This window comes from Ambystoma mexicanum, chromosome 2p (assembly GCF_040938575.1).
Source record: "Ambystoma mexicanum isolate Mex_15411 chromosome 2p, UKY_AmexF1_1, whole genome shotgun sequence".
Classification (NCBI taxonomy): domain Eukaryota; kingdom Metazoa; phylum Chordata; class Amphibia; order Caudata; family Ambystomatidae; genus Ambystoma; species Ambystoma mexicanum.
The window spans coordinates 382809500-382829412 of record NC_090923.1 but is presented as its reverse complement, the minus strand read 5'-3'; the positions used below and the strand labels follow the sequence as shown (position 1 = coordinate 382829412).

The window sequence follows — 19913 nt, the reverse complement described above, 5'->3', positions numbered from 1 at the left end:
ATAGGCTGGGCTTGGCCTGTTGCTAACACCCTTTATTCGGCACACTTTGGCCTGGATAGGCCCAGGTGGCACGGGTGCGCCTGAGCGTTGTCATATCGTGCAGCTGCTGGGCCAATTTATGTTTGGTTTATTATGTTGATGGTTTTATGTTCTCTACGCATTCTGGACTGTAAGGTTGTTTTCTGGTTTCACTGGTCAGGTGGGCTTGGGTTGCCGGGGCTCAAGAATTGGACACAAGGTTTCGGGTCTGCTGTCACTGGGTCATGGGGTGGTGGCGCACCTGGGAATGGGCTGGTAAGCGAACACCTAATTCATAACCCCATTGGAGTACTAACCTGGAATGTGCGGGGGCTGGGCACGTACCTGCGCAGGAATAGGGGTAAATCTTTCCTGGCACGCAAAAAGAAATCCATTACCCTGCTTCAGGAGACCCACTGTACGGGGCCTGTACTCTAAGTATGCTAGGGAAAGTTTACTTGGATAATTGACACTTTGTCAGCCTCCATTTCCAGTACCTGGAATGGCAAAGATGTGAGGTACCTCAACCTACAAGGTTACATTGATAACACTGAGGTGTGCATAGTTAATTCTTAATTCCCAAACCATGTAATTCCATCCCATGTACATACACTTAGTTCCCGGGATAAACATCATAGGGGTAGGTTCTTCCTTTGGGGAGGCGACTTTAACTGTGCCAGCGACCCCATGCTCAACCGATCCAAGGCTCCCAGGGGAGGGCTGTCACCTGTGTCCAAAGCTCTTAAGGTGGCATTACTTAACCTAGACTTGGTGGATGTGTGGAGAGCTGAATCCTGAGGGCAGGGGCTACTCCTTCTTTCTATTCATCTCCACATTCCTTGCACACTAGGATTCACTATATTCTGTTGGGCAGAGTCAGATGGCCGAACTGAGCGGGATCAGTACTTGGGGAGAACAATATCAGAATACTCACCTTTGGTGGTTACTTGGAACTTAGGGAGCCCGCAACCCCCACATCCCGATGTGGCATATGCCGACAGATGCATTGACTGCCCAAAGCTTCAGGGACAAACTGCAGGAGACGCTAACAGAATTTCTGGAATGAAACATGGGTAGTGTGCAGGAGTGGAGTACCATATGGGAATCCCTGAAGGTGGTGGTGAAAGGTGAGTTGATTACTAGCACAGGGGGTATTAGAAGAATGGTGAGGGCTGAATTAGAAACCTTGGAGGACGAGCTACGGGAGCTAGAAGCCCAAAGAGGGGAGCTACAACTAAGGGAAGGTAGAGGCTCTGGCCCATTTTCTTGAGGCATGGGAAAGGTTGTCCCAAGTTCGACAGTCACAAAAACCACCCGAGTGCATGTTTGGTCTGTGCAAGCGGGAACATCCCAGATACCTGACCACTGTGCTCCGGGAAGATGGGAGCATGTGTAGGACACAGTCGGGAATTGATAGTATCTTTGCTAGTTTCTAATCTAGGCTTTACAGTCATGGGGAGCAAGTTCCCCAGAGAGATCGGGAGGAAACCTTCTAGGAAATGAGAATTCACAAATTAGAGAGCGCCTAGCAGGCTGCGCTCGATCAACCCATCACTGTTGCTGAAGTGCGCAACGCGATTGCCTCGCTTGCCACAAGTAAAGCTCCTGGGAGCGATGGACTTTTGCCTGAATTTTGCAAAGCATACAACTCACCTGTGCTGCTCAAGATCTGAGGACGCCTACACCAAAGGCACACTCCGGCGAGCATGCAGGAAACCCTAGTGGTCCCCAAACCTGGGAAACCTGCAGATAAATGTGAATCGTATCGGCCCCTCGCTATGTTGAATTATGAAATGAAAATATTGACAACAATTTTGGTGGGGTGGCTATGCAGAGTGATTGCGGGTCTGATGCATGGTGACCAGACAGGTTTTATCCCTGGCCGAAGCACTGCCCTAACCTACGCCGGCTGAAACGCATCATTGCACAGACCAATGAAAGCACTGAACAGTACACAGTGGTATCACTAGACGTGATCAAAGCTTTTGATTAACTTTATTGGGAATGACTCTTTGCAGCATTGCAGGAGTTTGGGTTCCGGGAACAGTTCTTGGGATGGGTAAGGATTTTATATGCGTCCCAAATTGCTAGAGTCAAATCTGGGAGGCAGGGATTGGAGGCATGGGACATTCAAAGGGGGACATGGCAGGGATGCCCACTATCGCCCATGCTGTATGCCTGCACTGGAGCTGCTTGCGGTCTACCTTTGCCAGGAGTTTCTAAAGGTGGGTAATTGGGTTTACGGCACTAGTCACTTAATTTTGCTGTATGCGGATGATGTCCTGCTGTATGTAAGCGACCCGCAGCATAACCTACCAATAATCATGCAAGTGCAGGATAACTTTGCAAAATTCTCTGGGATATCCTTTAACAGGGCAAAGTGATGCATTTTCCCACTGGCTGGTGTCCGCGGGGTCAAAACTGAGGCTTTGCCTAGTATGGGACTCCCTTGGGAGGTAAGGGCTTTTTTGCTACATAGGAGTACACATTATGCACACATCTGAGGAAACACAGCTGGTGTATTGCCAGGACTGCGCAGGTCAATGTCCTTTTGGCCTCGGCTTCCAATCTCACTAATGGGCAGGGTGGCGATTGTAAAGAGGATTGTCCTGCCTAGATTTTTGTACTTTTTTTTTTATTTTTTTTTTTTTATTTTTCCAATGTTGATTGCTATGTCAATGCCACCTTCTTTTGATTACTGGATTCTCTGATGAGGGGCTTCCTCTGGGGTATGGCTTGGCATAGGATAGCCCTGACAACTGTTTGCCATATAGAGAGGGTGGTGTGCAGCTCCTGAACCTGGAGGGTTACTATTTAGTGGCACAACTTAGTCATGTATCAAAATGGCTGTCCAATGAGGTCACATCTGAGTCGCGATAAGTGACTGGTGGCCCCTGTCCACCTCAGAGAAACATTGTGGTTCCCAATGATCTGTCTTGGCTCTACACTGCTGCCAATCGGCTTGGGTAGAAGGGTATGGCATAGAGCATTGAAAGTGGACTGCCCATACTCACCTGACCTCCCGATAATGGCAGTTTTCATGCAGGATTAGAGAGGAGCTTCCAGTGGCAAGATGCTGGGAATGATGGGGATTTCTACCTGGGGTGGGATGTTTGCAAATACCAGATTTAGAGAGCTAAACTCTATCACTGAGCAAACTGGACTCTCTGGTAGGCAGTTACTACATTATGAGAATGGTGGGGGTGGCTAAGTGTAATTGGGCTGGTTGGCCGGATGAACCGGAGGCAACCGCACTACTGGCTTTGAGCTGCTCTCTGGAGGACGGCTAGCATCTGGTGTCCTGACTGTATGGTACTTTACGACTAGACCTAATCCCTGGAGTCCCACTCTAAAGGCTAGCTGGGAATCCGACCTGGGAGTTGACATTCGGGAGCAAGAGTGGGAATGTATTCTCAGATTTCCCAAGGATGCAGGAATGCTCTTTCAATTGATAGTTAAATGTGCTACACTGCACCTATGACTCCTAGCAAAGTATCCAAATTTGATTAAAGTAAACTGCCGATATGCCCCTGGATTCGGGGCGATGGAGCTGACCTGGTGCACATGTTTTGGTACTGTTAAGGTGCGCAATCTCTGGTCCCGGGTGGAGCAAGCATGTAGGAGGGCTGGGGGTCATAAGGTACTCCTGGAAACCAGTGGAGTGCCTACCTGAAGAACACTAATTCTCCAGCATGGGGTCTGGCATGGATTCACATGCTCATGAATATTCCCCGTCGTCAGGCTGGGAATCCTCGGTAAAGAAAAAACCAGTATCAGTTTCGTTTCTGATCTGTCTTTCGTAGTAATAACCAATCACTGGTCTCTGCGTCATACTGACCACAGCCAATGACTGCCCTCTACCTAAGCACCGCCTCTGGCAGCCATCTTCAGATTTTTACCGCACGTTCATGTGTTGGGATCCTCGTGCTATTGCTCTCGAGCGTTAGTGCTATTTTTCGCGCTTTTTTTCACAAAAAACTTCGATTCTTTCGGTCAAAGAGCCTCAAGCTCCACCGATCCTACATCCGATCAACGGGGACCCGTGTCGGATTCATCTGTGCCCCTCAAGGGTGAAGATTTCGTCGAGCTACACTTCGGAGGAATCCAGAAGCTTCTCAGGCCCGGTCTCGGAGATGGCCCAGGAGAAGGGAAGCTCGACGCCCGAAAGCTGTTCAGGGTCTGCCCTGGATGCCAGCTGCAGAACGTCTTCAAGGAGGACGAACACTCTTTCTGCCTTTACTGCCTTCATGAGGACAAGACGCACGTGGAGAAGGACTGTGCGTTTTGCGGCAACATGTCGGAACGGACCATGAAGGACCGCCATCAACGTCTCGCCAACTGGCTGGAGGGTAAGAGCCCGTCTGGCGAGAAGAAGAAGAAATCCGAGCGGTCTTCTAAGACCTTTGAGGGCGCCCCGGCGACGGGGGCCCAACATAAGGCCAAGCACCGCGAGTCCGCTGGCACCGGGAGCGCCGAACGGTCGGGCTCTACGGGCGCCAGGCAGGGCGCACCCTCCCCGGCACCATCAACCACGAGCCAACGCTCTGGGTCGGGTAAGAGGAAGGCCGAGCACCCGGCGAAGCTCCTGGAGAGGCCCCGGTCGAGCTCTAAGGCAGAGGAGGAGCGTGGCAGTGCCCCCTCCCTCAAGGATAAGGCGGTGAGCGCACCTAAGGTGGTGAAGGCCTTGATCCATCCGACCAAGCCCTCTATCGAAACGGTCGCGGCGGCCCTGGCTCAGCCTGTGGTGGCTGCACCAGTGGTGGCGACCTCAGGGCCCAGAATCTCCCTGCCTCCTCGGAGGGAGTCTTCCTTTGTGCCCATCGATAGGACCCCCGTGAAACCCTCCGTGGGGAAGAAGGGGGGGCAGGGCGTCGTCGGAGATTCGGCCTCAACCTCAGAAGAGGAGCTGATCGAGGTCTTAAGCCACGGCCTAGGCGTGGAAGAAGGCCAGCCCGTCGGAGTGGACCCCGACGCAGGTGACGACGACATCGTCGAGGATACCGACGGGGCCCCTGCTCGCCCGTCGGATTCCCCTCTGCCAGCGCCGCAAGACAACTCGGTGGCCATTTTGTTGGCCATACAGTCCTTATGCTCCGAGATGAGGACGAGGCTACCGTTACCGACGGAGGAACCTCTCCCGTCGGGGGATCCAGAACCGGGACCTTCTGGTGTTCCCCCTACCAAGAAAAGAAGGATCCATCCACCACCTCCTTTTCAACCGTCGCGCCCCTTCCAGCCCTCCTCCCCGTCCACCCGAGGGGATGATACGGGGACTGACACGGCAGCGACGGGTACGGACGACGAGGCATACGACGAGGATTTTCCGTCGTCGCCTCCCACCAGGGCTTCTCCGCCCGACGAGATCGGATCTTTCCACTCCATGATCTCCAGGGCTTCCGAGCTTTTCCAACTCTGCCCTGAGGAGAAGAAAAAGGAAGGCTTCCTTTATCAGCGGCGCGAAGCCAAGAGGAAGACGGTCCTCTCAGTGCCTCTGTTGGACGACATTTGGGATGAGGGCCTTTCCCTCCTCAAGAACCCTTCCACGACGCCAGCTAGAAGAGACCGGTACGAGAAAAAGCACCGGGTCCCGGACACGGCCCCCCTGTGCCTCCGGGCGCAGCCTACCCCGGACTCCGTCGTCTCCGCGGCAGCCAGGAAGAAAGCGGGGGGGGGTGCGGCCTCCACATCGACTTCCCCGCCGGACGGCGAGGGAAAGAAATTGGATGCTATGGGACGTAGAGTCATCTCGTCGGCAGCGACGACGATTAAAGCGGCCAACGCCTTGGCTATCGTGGCCCGCTATGACAGGGAGCTCTGGTACAAGATAGCTCCCCTGCTGGATTTTCTGCCGGACGACAAGAGGGCGGAGGCCCTTGAGATCCTGCAGGAAGGTGAGGTGGCCTCGGAAGGCCGCGCCCAAGCACGATTGAACCGGCCGTGGGGTCGGGCCCCCACCGAAGCACCCCGGTGGGAGGCCGGCTGGCGGGCTTCGTCAGCGTGTGGGAGTCCATCTCCACCGACCGTTGGGTGCTGGACGCCCTGGCCCGGGGCCACGCGCTCGAGTTTCAAAGAAGGTGCCCACGCGTCCCCCCCGTGGCCAGGAAAGAACTTCACGTCCCTCAACTTCTCCTGGAGGTAAAGGCGATGCTCAGAAAGGGCGCCATCGAACTCGTCCCAAAGAGGCTTCGGGGCTCCGGAGTCTACTCGAGATACTTCCTCGTGAAGAAGAAGACGGGAGGATGGCGCCCCATCCTGGACCTGCGACGTCTGAACAAGTTCATCAAGGCGCAGAAGTTCCGGATGGTCACCCTCCAGCACGTCCTGGGTCAGCTGGAGGAAGGAGACTGCCTATCGTCGTTGGATTTGGAGGATGCCTACTTCCACATTCCCATCCTAAAGGGGCACCGCAAATTCCTCAGATTCGTGGTCCAAGGGCGTCATTACCAGTTCAAAGCCCTTCCCTTCGGACTACGGTCGGCACCCAGGGTATTCACCAAGTGCCTCGCACCGGTGGCGGCGCAGCTGCGCCGCGAGGGGATTCACGTCTACCCCTACCTGGACGACTGGCTCATCCGCGCCAAGACGAGGGAGCTCGCCGTGGTCCACACGGCAAGGACCGTCCAACTCCTCACGGACCTGGGATTCTCCGTGAACTACGCCAAATCCCACCTGGTGCCCGCGCAAGTCGCACTGTTTCTGGGAGCCAGGCTCGACAGTGTCCCTTCTGGCCTCCCCGTCGGAGGAGAGGACCAGGACCATCTTGGGCAAGGTGCAACGGATGTTGGTGGCCGACGCGGCCAAAGTGAGGTCCATCAAGTCCCTCCTCAGGATGATGTCTTCCTGCATCTACCTCATTCCCATGTGCAGGCTCCGGATGCGCGCGTTGCAAGAATTCCTGGATGCGCGCTGGATCCAGACGACGGGCAGCTTCGAGGAAAGGATCAAGCTCGACGAGAGTTTCCGACGAGCGATACGGTGGTGGGGCACCCGCGCGCATTTGACGGCGGGCATGGACTTCCAGACCCCAGCCCACCAGGAGACCGTGACCACGGATGCCTCCCTGGAAGTGTGGGGAGCGCACACCGAAAATCTGCACGCAAGGGGACTCTGGCTCCCGACAGAGAAGTCCCTGCATATCAACGTCCTGGAGCTCCGTGCAGTGTTTTGGGCCCTCAGGTCCTTCCTTCCGTCCCTCAAGGGCAAGGTGGTGAGGATCTTCACCGACAACACCACCACCATGTTTTACATCAGGAAACAGGGCGGAACCAGGTCCCCAGCGCTGTCCAAGGAGGCGCAGGACCTGTGGCATTGGGCCGTTGCCCAAGGGATTTTTCTGGTGCCGTTTCATCTGGCAGGGATAAAAAACACCATCGCCGACTCACTCAGCAGGGAGCTGCGCTCGTGCCACGAGTGGGAACTACGGCAGGATCTGGTGGATCGCCTCTTCCGACGGTGGGGCACACCCCAGATCGACCTGTTCGCGACGGCGACGAACACCAAGTGCCGGAGGTTCGGCAGCAGGTTTCCCCAGACGAGGAGCATGGGCGATGCTTTCTCGTTCCCCTGGGAGGGCCTGTTCCTCTACGCGTTCCCTCCCTTGCCTCTGCTAATCCGGCTCGTCAACCAGCTCAAGAGGTCACGGTGCAGGATGATCCTCGTCGCACCTGCGTGGCCGAGGCAGATATGGTTCCCGGACCTTCTGGACTTGTCAGCGTCCCCGCCGATCAAGCTGCCGGCGGACGCGGATCTACTCTCCAGGGAAGGAGGCGCCATCCTCCACCACGACCCGAAGTCGCTGAACTTGCAGGCCTGGCTCCTGCAGCGCTAGAGTTTGGAGGATACGACATACCGGCCGATTGCAGAGAGGTTCTTGCAAAGGCCAGGGCGTCCTCGACTCTTAAATGCTACGGACACAAATGGAAGAGGTTCTCTGTCTGGTGCCACGCACAGAAGATTAACCCTCTACGGATTACGGCCCCCCAAGTACTGCCGTACCTGCTGACGCTGGCCAAAGCTGGTCTGGCACACGCGTCCATCAAGATTCATCTTGCTGCGATCTCCCGATACACCAGAACCACGGGGCGGACGTCCTTGTGGTCTCATCGTCTGGTGAAAGAGTTCATGAAGGGACTGTTCAGATCGTTCCCGCCGGTGAAGGCTCCGGCCCCGGCGTGGGAGCTCAACGTGGTGCTGACCAAGCTCATGGGACCTCCGTTCGAGCCTCTGCACTCGGCCCCGTTGAAGTTTCTATCGTGGAAAACAGCTTTTCTTGTGGCCATCACCTCCGCACGACGAGTGGGAGAGATCCAGGCCCTTTCCTGCAAGGCCCCGTACTTGACTTTCCATGACACGAGGGTAGTGCTCAGGACACACCCCTCCTTCATGCCCAAGGTACCGTCGGACTTCCATCTCAACGAACCCTTGGTGTTACCTGTGTTCTTCCCGTCGCCTTCGTCGCCGGCTGAGAGGACTTTGCACTCGCTGGATGTAGCTAGAGCGCTGAAGTTCTACTTGGACCGCACAAAGGGTTTTCGGAAGACGTCACAACTCTTTGTGAACTTTGGACCTGTCAATCAGGGGAAGGCTCTCTCGAAGGCTTCCATTTCCAGATGGCTCTCCGGCTGTATCATGTACTGTCATCGGTTGGCAAACCGACCGCTGCCTGGCCGTCCGAGAGCCCATTCCACCAGAGCGATCGCAGCTACCACAGCGTTCCTTTCTGGTGTGCCCCTGCTGGACATATGCAGGGCTGCTACGTGGAGGTCGACGCACACCTTCACAAAGTTCTACTGCGTCGATCGGGATTCCAGGGAGGAGTCCAGGGTCGGCCAAGCAGTGCTGCGCAACCTGTTCGCCTGAGGTGAGCCTGGTGAGGAGGTAAGATGCTTAATGTTGAGTTTGATGTAATGCTTAATGTTGAGCCTTTGCTACCTCCCGTGGTTGTGCGTGTGTACTGCTATGTATTCTTTATTCATGAGCATGTGAATCCATGCCAGACCCCATGCTGGAGAAGGAACAAGTTACTTACCTGTAACTGTTGTTCTCCAGCATGGGTCTGGCATGGATTCACATGCGAACCCTCCCGCCTACCCCTCTGCGGCTCTTCACTTGGTCATACTGCCACTTCACGTGCTTCCAAATCTGAAGATGGCTGCCAGAGGCGGTGCTTAGGTAGAGGGCAGTCATTGGCTGTGGTCAGTATGACGCAGAGACCAGTGATTGGTTATTACTACGAAAGACAGATCAGAAACGAAACTGATACTGGTTTTTTCTTTACCGAGGATTCCCAGCCTGACGACGGGGAATATTCATGAGCATGTGAATCCATGCCAGACCCATGCTGGAGAACAACAGTTACAGGTAAGTAACTTGTTCCATATAAACACATCAAGTTCATGGACCTGGCGTGTGTCCTGGTTAAGCGATGCATTGCCATGGCATGAAAGTCAGCTAGGGGACCGCAATATGCATGCTGACTAGGGGATTTTGAGACATGGGCTGAGATGGAGACACGAGTGTGGGCCAGGTCAGAGCAGTGCCTAGATGTGATTACAAGTGGTACCTACTACTCATGGAAACAGCTGGTCTGGGATATGTTTCAACCCTCTGATGATATGCCACTGTGAACACCCCGTTACTATCCAAGGTATCATAATAATGGAAACTTGTGACATGAACTTTGCCTGCCACCGGTTCTGGGATTTTCAGATTGGGTGCAACTTTGGTTTTGGGGCCCAATCGTAAGAGACAAGTGTCATTGATTTGTATATGTGACCTGATAAAGATAGTGAGGATGAGAAGAACTAGTTGTCAAGCATGGACCTGTTCGGTTTTACTATGTCTGTTTGGTGTTTTGGTTATTGTGGCAAGATGTGCTCGGCAGGTGAAATGTATACCGACCCCTATTGTAAGATGATAATTGGAACATTACTTGTTCTTAAATGCCAATAAACACATTTTAAAATAAACAGTACAGATACACAACAGTGCTTTACAATACAGATGAATAACGATGTGCTTTACAGAGGTAACAAAACAGATATGCTGTGGTGGATAGGATACAGAGGCACATAGGAGGGGTACAGCTGTATAGGTCAGCAGACTGTCTTGTGTCAGGTGGAGCAGGTGGTGACATGATGGCCTAGATATTGTGTACGAGAGACTCCTTGAACAGGTGGGTCTTGAGTTATTTTCTGAATTGTAGGCACAAGTCTGATGGGAGGAGGTTCCATAGTCTTGGGGCGTAGACAGAGAAGGCTTGTGTTCTGGTTCTTTCATTTTGCAGCAGCGGATTTCAAGTCTGCACACATCCTGGCTTCTGGTGGTGCGCTATACACTGGACATGCTGAGCTTATCCATGAGGTAGCTGGGTGACTTGAGGGTGACTGCCATATAGATGATGCAGCAAGACTTGAAGGTGATGGGTGCGTGCATTGGGAGCCAGTGAACGTTGATGAGGGCATGGGTGATTTGGTCATATTTGTGTAGACCCTTGATGTGTGTTCCGTAGGGATACTCTTGCAGGTGGGTGCTGGCTGCTTGCAGTGCCATGAAACGCTTGAGGCCTGTTGGAGACACTGGGGTAGACCTGTGGTTGAAAGGGGCAGGGCCCAAAACCCCTGCTACGACCGCCTCTGAACGCCTGACACATGCACCCTTGCTCAAAGTGTGTGTGTGTGTGTGTGTGTGTGTGTGTGTGTGTGTGTGTGTGTTAGTGTGTGTGTTAGGCATGATGGGTTTCTGCCCTAATTGTCGTTGGTTCCAATTCTGTCCAAGGGGATGTCCTTCATTGTTCAGCTTATGCTCATTTGGTCTCTTGTTCTCGCTGAGTTGGAAGTAGGGATATGATGCTGCCTCTTGTTATATGTGCCACTTGAGTATTGAACACCCTTGGAGACTTAATTCAGCTCAGAGTATAAGGGCCATCAATGGCTAAAGCAAAATATCTTTTTGTTGTAGAAAATCTTGAAGGAAGACTGACCTCATGGTTTATCTATTAACGTTGTCCTGCTTGCTGTCAACTATCCAACACCATCGCTTGCAGAAAACCAGTGTGGCCTGAAATGGACTACCTTGAGCTGTTCTGCTCCTAATGTGCTAGTGAACTGGTGCACAATAAGATTCCACCTGCCTCCCTTTACTATGATGGGCGGCTCTATACCGACCATACTGTGCGCATTCTGCACTGTGCTAAAATGTGTCTGCTATGGGGGGGCTGGGGGGGCAATTTAGTCCACGGTTTATGGGATGCAAAGTATATTATCCGAGTATATGCAGCCATGCCACCCTTGTCCTAGTCTGGCTGTTTAATTTCTGTGGTAACTTCTGGAGTGCAGTGACTTTTCCTGCCGCTAATGCGATCAGTGCCACTAAGGGTTAACTTGTAACAACCTGAAGAGCTCACTTCATCTGAGACGGTGCACACATGTTTTTTCCCCGAGACTCCACCCTAATGTGTACCAGACGCACACACTGAAGCTGCGACATCCCCAGAGAGTTGCCTGCTGCTACTTTCCTATTCACAAGGTTCCTCCGGTAGGGCCTCCTAACCCCCAGTGACTGCTGTTGACTAGCAAACCAAACCCTTTCTTGTTGTAAAAACCTGGCGACATGGTGTTGTGATGGTCGCTCGATTCAAAATGGAATCCGTAAATCTGGCCGTTTTTCTCCGCTTCTGTGCACGGCTACAGAGGTTTCTGAATAACGGTGCACGCGCATGCCTTTCCACAGCATGAAACGGTAGCGCACAGCTTCAGGAAGTGCTCCTTTTCCGCACGGAACTCGGGTTCATGAAATATTGCTCTCTATTGTCTGTGAAGCCGCTTTCTCCCAGCGCGTTCTGTGGGTGAACCATTTCACGTTCAGTCTTTATCTGTACACCAGTGTTGCACAGCATCGTTATAGGATCCTCCTTTTTACAAAATGGCAACGGATGTTTAAAAATAAAAGCAACCTCCTACTTCAATCGAGACGTTTAACAGCACGTAATGAGCATTAGTCAACACAACTCTATTGTTAGACAAACTGACTGAGCATGACCAGAAGACCATTTTGTGTCTCAAATTATGGAAATACGATGTCGAGTTGCAGATGTGTCTAAAATTGAATTTTAATGTAATTGTCTACTAAACGAATAGTGCTTAAAGTTAAGAAAAATGGTATGTTCCTATGTTTTGCTACAAACAAGATGCTGACGCTACCGACTGGGCAAGGAATCTGCAAAGACAAACATTTGCATCATTTCATTTTCTACACTGAAAATCAATGATGTGATTCATAACCACACAATATTCGCTCGCTTAAGGTCCGATCAGTTTAAACCGCTGTTAAACATTGTTTGCTGATGCAGAATTTCTTCACTTTGCTGGCAGCCTATATATTATTAATGCAAACTTGCTGTTTCTTTTTCTAGCAAGATGCTAGGGATGGCTTTTGTCTTTGAATATTTTGCAGTGACTTGTTATAGTTCAATTGTCAAGTTTGCATCTTTTTTAAAAGACAAATGGCTATGATTTCTGTACTTGGGCTTTGAACGGTATGAAATTGTGAAAGAATATTTTTCGTGGAGTATGCATATTAATAGCTATTTTTCCTCTAGCATCCTTTATAATGTGCACGCAGCATTCGTTTCATAGACTGTAGTGTCCTATGTTCATGTTTATAGTGAGGTGAGGCACCTGCCTCGTGCTCTTTTCATGTTTGATTCACGATGCTCTCAGGCATTTCAAACAATGTATTTGAAGATTTCTTCGGCTTTTGGGGCCGAGTTAAGTCGTGAATTTTCCAGCTTTGCACCCAGCATCTGTGCAATTGGTATTACTAAAATTAGCTGCAGTGACGTGTGCGACTACTCGCAGGATTCAAACACTAGCTACAGATGCAAATAGTGCTTGTTGCATAAACACAACATAAATGTCACCAAAGAAGTTCCTTTGGAGAAAAAAAAGTAGGCTTCATTAGGGAAGGTTGTGAAGTGTACCCAAATCATTCTTAACGTGGTTTAAAGAATTGCACCCACATCGTTTATCCGCATTTAGTTTTATGTAAAGTTACTTCATAATTTGTTTTGCTGCTGGGTCTTGCTATAACGCAGATTTTGCCTTTGCATGCCCTCTTAGTGCTTTGGGGTCCAAGGGTAAAGATTTGTGGTTATGGGTGATTTAAGGGGGAGTAAATCGGAGGGTTGATTAAATAAATTTGTGTATATCATTGCATGGCAGGCTGTGAGTTCATCATTGCCTGGGCTTGCCTGGGTGTACATGTGCTCTGTTATGCATGCATTATGGTTTTGCTACTTGTTGCCAGGCTGACGGACAAGAACGTGAAGAGGGAGCATTCTACGCCAATGTTTTGATGTGTTAATAGTTTTATATAGAGAATCAAGTAATTCTCAATCCCACCATGGGAATTAATTTTAGGTAAATTGAGATCTAATTGAACTCTATTTTGAGAGCTATACTCCTTTGCAACTATTAATATTTGCACTGGGTCCAGTATAATCTATTACTTTGAATCCTTTTGAAAAAAAAACCCTTAAGTAACCAAAACCTGGTTAATTACCTCGAATACTCCAATCGGTTAATAGGATTGGGCCGGATTCATGTAGATTAGCTATCGAGTGTTGGTGTTGTCTACACCATTATGAGGCCTATAATATTGCATGTAACATTCCCCCCCTCCCGCCACTCTAGGTTGAATTCTGACTGCCTTGAAACAGTGCACATTCTAAAGTGTGATATGGCCCATTGTGGACACCGATCTGACTGTCCATATGATTTTACTTACCACTTAGTGCCTTGTCTTAATTCACATATCTGGATATATCTGGCTATAGATGTATTGATATCATTTTGTGTGGACATACTACTGCATGGCCAACTCTTGTAAATGTTATTTGTATTGTACTCTGAGCCGTGATCACCTTACTCTAAGCCTTGATGCTCATTCTCTTAACCACCTTAGGCACCTGGAGAGGTTTACCACAAATATCTAAATTGACTTCTCCGATTGAATACAGGTGTATCACTCTAACAGGCGAGTAGAGTGAATGAATCCTATCTTGGAGGAATTGAGGATAACTTACCAAAATGCTATCCACTGGTAGTTGGCCAAGACCCTGTGATCTTCAGGGAGCGGTGAGGTGCGAAGCCAAAACAAAGAAACAAATCATTGCCATCTGCAAAGAGCTGGTAGGGAAACCTAAAGGAAGATATACGTTGGCAAAGTGAAGGTGGTGTGTGGAGGATAACGAAGAGGGTTGAAGGAAATTGAACATTCACCTTCATTTGGTGAGTTTATAAAAAAACACTTGTCTTTTAGAAGCAGTGAAGCACCATACCTGGAACAGGGGGTACTCAAGTAATTGGGAGAGGAATATCGGGCAGGGTGGATGACAATTGAGGATAGTAAAGCTGTTAGGATACATAGAGGGGCTGCATAGAAATTAAATTATAATGGGGTGCATATATGTACATCCGGGTTTGTCTAGCAGAAGTGGTTCAACCTTGTTTACCCCTTTTTGCTTGCTGAAAGAATACTACCATTACTCTGGGAGAATCACTAACCTAATAGCTTTGTCAGACTCCATCATCACTCCACAGTGCCTAGTGCACATTTGCAGGCAATCTTGGTCTCAAATTCATGTGTGCTCTAATTTTGCTTTGATCACACACTTTAAGAACACATTATGAGACTTAACCTTTTAAGTTGCATGTAACCAGAAGAGTGCTCACGTTTCTGCTTTCGATCCCTGTATTAAAGCCAACATTTGAAATTGTCCAGGATAGCAGTAAACTAGCGGTAAATAGATGGTAAACTCCTAAGAAGAATGTGTGAATGATGTATCACCTTCTCCGTCACTGGAAGCACTTTTTGTGCATTTACTGCACTAGACAAACCTTTTGTAGTCCAAACATATGAGCTTTTAGAAGACTTGACCCAAGGTCTTTCAGATGTTCAGGCTTGGCTTATGAACTACTTAATTTGACCCCTGGAGAGTGGATGGGTCACAACTGGCTGAAACTGAATGGGGACAAAACTGAGGTGCTGGTGGTGGGTTCTCCCCCTGACCCTTCACTTTGGATTTCCTCTTTCTGGCCTTCCTCTCTGGGTCCTCTTCCGGTACCGTCTGAAGGTAAAATATCTGGGAGTGATTATGTTGGCTGATCTCTCCCTGACGGCCCAAGTGTCCTTGGTATGTCAGCAGGGGCACTGTCAGCTAAAAATCTTAAGGAAGTGCTCCATCTGATCCCAGCTACACACCGTCCAACGGTAGTAGCAGCTATGATCTGAGTAGGCTGGATTACTGTAACTCCCTGTATCTGGCATAACCCAAGGGACTTGTCAATAGGCTACAGCGCCTCCAGAATCTGGCAGCTAGGGTGGCTACAGGCGCCCCTTATGGATCTCATATATATCCCCTGTACTGTGCTCCTTCCGCTGGCTTCCTGTAGCACAACATATTCAGTTTAAGGCACTCTGTATTGTGCAACGGTCTCTGCAGGGTCAAGGTGCAGCGTATCTGTGTCAAATTTGAGCGCTATGTTCCTAACTGCCTATTGTGGTCTGCATCTCCTGGCATGTTGTGTGTAACCTCCTTTTGCCGTTCTCGGCTGGGGGGGGCCATGCTTTTTCTATTACAGCGGCACAATTATTGAACAGTCTCCCATCTGCTATGAAACTACTGTCCAATCATCTTGCTTTTCGTAAAGCCTTGAAGACCCATCTTTTCTGCTCCATCAGCTTGGGTCTGTTTTTTGTCTACATGTTCCTGTGGCTCTTTAACTCTTCAGCCCCAAGATACCCCCGGGTGACCGTGCGCTATATAAGTAGCCGTAACATAACATAGCCCCTCTTCAGAATTTGTCTTGCTACAAGTTCTATGTGCTTCCTAATGGTAAAAACGGCACAGTTGCCACCATAGTGTGAGTGTATCATTATCCTGATCCTTCCTGCACGGTCCGATAACTTTTGTATGGCTCTGGGATGGGATTGCTTTCATCATTTTGATAAGCAATGTTTCTCCATACATGTAACTGTCAGAGCTGGCGTGCATAATACATGATACAATGTGAAGACCCCTTTTCGCTTCTTTGTAGCCCTTTGCATACCCTTTTCAATGTGCAGTCCCAACAATTTGTATTTTGTGACCTACATAATGATGCGCCATTTGTTATTTGATTTGGTGTCTTTACTATCAGTCACATCGGAGAAATTCTGCTTTGGAAAGGAAACCATTCTAATATGGACAGAATTCACTAACTTAGTATTTAAATTATTTTTTTAGCTTCAACCGAAGGTTATGTTGGATCCCTGCATGAAAGTAGACATGGAAGTTCACTGCAGATACGCCGACGTAAGGCAATGGGAGACCCATACTGGGCATATTCGGGTAAGTCATATTTTTGTTTTTAAATGTATTATATTTTGTAATCCAATGTCGGTTCTGTGATCCACACGAGTTGTTATAGGAAAGGCCTAGGCAATTATGTAAACTTTGAGCTTGAGGCAAAGAGAGACAACGGGCCACTTGATATTGTCCTATACAGTTGAGATGCATCTTCCTTTACACATGTGCAGAATTAAAAATATTACTTTAGTTGCAAGTGGTGGCATAGATAATTAAGTGGAGGATTGTAGAAATGTGTTGTGTGTGGGTAAAAGGAGATACATTTCTCTGCAGAATGTCTATGACCACTAAGTGCCCGCATTTGTTAAAGTAGTATTTACTGTATAAATCCTAAATGTAATCTGGAACTTTCATTTAATATCTTTGATCAGATTGGTACCAAACCCCAAATGATCGTGCTTGGAACTAGCCAAATGTGAGCAATCTACAAACTATCCAAACCGTCAATATGTTGTACTAATGTATTTAAATATATAACATTGCAAAGCGAGAAACAATGTTCATGTCGGTTGTACACTCAAGTCAACGTTTCAAAACTGGAGGAAAGAAGTCCCTTGTAGCCCATTGTCAAAAGCGCCATGTGTAGATTGGGGGGGGGGTCAGGGTGAAGGGGGACCGGGAGTCTTCGCATCTGTTCGGTCAGTATTCTGTTCATGTTCTTCCACTGTCTATCTAATACTAAAAGTAAAAGAAAAAGACTTTCTTGACAGTGGCTAAATCCACTAGAAGGTCAAGAGAACTTCAACTCTACTTTGACTGAGCACCACTATTCATTCTGTTTGGTTTCAAATTGACATGGAAGATAGAATTGCATAACATTTTTCCCAGGCACAAACTAAGCACTTGATGCATGAGTGGTTGGTTAACACAGTATCAAAATGCAAATCTAATTGCACCCCCAAAACATTTAAGAGAGCAGAGAGAAATTGGACCACTTAGTCTTGCTTGGAATTGTTTTCCCATTGCCTTAAAATCAGCCAGATATACAAGTATTTAAAATAAATAAAACTCCAGACGGTTATTTATAGATTACTTTATTATATAGCTTTCTTTATGCTAAAAGCAGTTATATATTATAGGTCAGGGGTCGCCGCCCTACAGTTAAAACATTTTTTAAAATTATTTTATCTACACCATAACATGCAGACTTCCAAATACAATTGCAGATCCATTTATTGCCCAATCATTTCTGCGCTCCCGTCCCCAGCATACTACGCTGCTCTCTCCTTCTGTTGCATCAACTGCCTCATATATACAATATCACCCACTGTTCATTATGCCGGGGCTTCCTCTCCCATATGCACCTTTTGCATACGTGGCGGCCATTAGTTCCTGCAATATCTGCTTCCAGTAACCGAAGTCCACATTCTGCTCCCCTTGGCCCCTCCGGATTGCCTCTTCCCACACTGTGGTTTCTGCCGATGTCCATTTCTGCAGGTCGCTCCAGCACAGATTTGTATCTGAGCCCTTGGATATTCTCCAGCTCATTGCTATCCGGCGCTTTGCTAGGATGTGTATACTAGGTCTTTCCGCTTATTCAAGTGCTTAGCCCACTTTGGGCGTGTGAACATGCCTAACCTACAGGCTTTGGTGGACCCTATGCTCAATGTTATGCCCACTTTGGCTAACGCTCGGGCGATCTTGTCCCAGTACTGGTGGATCTTCCCACATGCCCAGAACATGCGTATCTAGTCTGCATTAATTAATCCACATTTAGAGCAAGACTGCTCCTTGGCTTTGTTAAAATAAGCTATTCTCTCTGGGGTTAAATAAGCCCTATGGGTTATATACAATTATATTAACTGGAATCTAGCATTCCTGGACACATTTTTGTGATAAGCCATTATTTTGCCCCATACTGCATCGGTCAATGACTCCTGCAGGTCTGCCTCCCAGCTGACCCTGGCTTGCCCATGCATGTCCCCTCCCTCCGACATTAATAGTTTGTATATCCTGGACAGCACGTGGCCCCCTTCTGAAATATCATAAAATGTTCCTATCCCTTCATCTTCTTGCAATATTCGGTCTGTCCGCAGCCATTTTCGTCTCAGTATAGTGATGCATCGAGGCGTATATCACATGCTGTCCCCCATGTATACCTGCCTCGGATGTGAGCGTTCCAAAGTCCAACGGTTTGCCTTATTGTACCAAGTCTTGCCCCGTTACCACCCCCATGGGCTCCAGGTACATCCTCACATTTAATCTGAGTTGTGATGCCTCCTCTCTTAATGCCACTATCAGAATCTGGGGAGAGTAGGGTGCCTCCTTCACTAGGAACTGCATGGCTCTGAACCACATCGGTTTACCCAATGTCAACAGCAGTGGAGAATTCAAGGTACACTCCGGCCCCATCCATATCATCGAAGATAAAACGGGGTACATGCTGACTGCAGCAGCCTCGCTTCCTTGGTCTGCTCGCCCGACAGCCAGCTTGTGACATAATGTAGCTGGCACGCAAGAAAATATGCCTCAAAATGAGGTACTTTGATCCCTCCCTGCTCATACGGTCTCTGTTATTTCAACAGTGCCATCCTACATCTGGAGTTATGCCGTAGAAACCTTTGGCATATTGTCTCGAGCTTCCTGAAAAAACCTGTTGGTATACTATCTGGTATGTTATCTAAGAAGCGCAACAACATTGGGAACACCACCATCTTCAATAGTGCCGCCCTCCCCATCACGAGAGCGGGAACCTAGCCCAAATAGTAATAGATTTCTCACTGTTACCTATCGCTTTCATCAGGTGTATATTGTCATGGAAAATGACCACTCCTAGGTATATAAACAAAGACACTGCCCACTTGAGGTGGGGCCGTGGGGGCGAGAGGGGTGCCTCACATGGGCCACAGTCTACCACCTGCTTTGCCGCTCTCTACGCGTGCCTCCTCTCAGGCACGGGCTCAAAAATCTTCTCTGCTTTATCCATAATGCGGGTCCTGCTCCTGCGTCCGGCTTTTATTAATGAGCAATGCTTCCTCCAAACGCTTAGGCACACGTCCTATGCTTCGGACTATGGGCCGCTGATAGTCCGCACCCACTTGGCATCAGGGCTTCAAGTCCAGCCGTGCCTTTCCCGTCTGCATTTCCTTTATCGTGTCCTGCTTGCCTCCGTCTCTCCGCGTGGGGAACCGCAGCACTGGCTCTACTTCTTCCATCTGCACTCCTCGGCTCTTCGCCTATCTTAACAGACCGGCGGGCCAAGGGACCGTTTGGTGGCGCAGCATTATACATGCCGGCCTGATCTTCCTCTGCTCCGGATTTTTAGGTCGGGCTGGTCCTCATCTTGCGTCCACCATTTTCTGTTACCACTACTAGCCAGGGTCTTCAACTTCATGAGTTCTGCTTCCAGTAATCCCCCCCCCACACAGCCTCTGTGCTTGCTGCACAATGTTCCCCCACCATTCTCACAGCCTCCTGCCAATTTATGGGATATAAAGGTCCCTAATGCTTCAGATTCAAGTGGAATCGTGTGGGATCACCAGGCGCT

General features: G+C 49.3%; 1 protein-coding gene across 2 annotated transcripts in view; it reads left to right on the top strand.

The window, feature by feature from the left end:
- PTPRG (protein tyrosine phosphatase receptor type G) overlaps positions 1-19913 on the top strand; it is a 1528043-nt gene that overhangs the window by 166105 nt on the left and 1342025 nt on the right. For both annotated transcript variants that reach the window (XM_069643751.1, XM_069643750.1), the window contains exon 2: positions 16304-16408. In XM_069643751.1, the coding sequence (XP_069499852.1) occupies positions 16304-16408 (105 nt within the window). The remainder of the gene's footprint in view (positions 1-16303; positions 16409-19913) is intronic.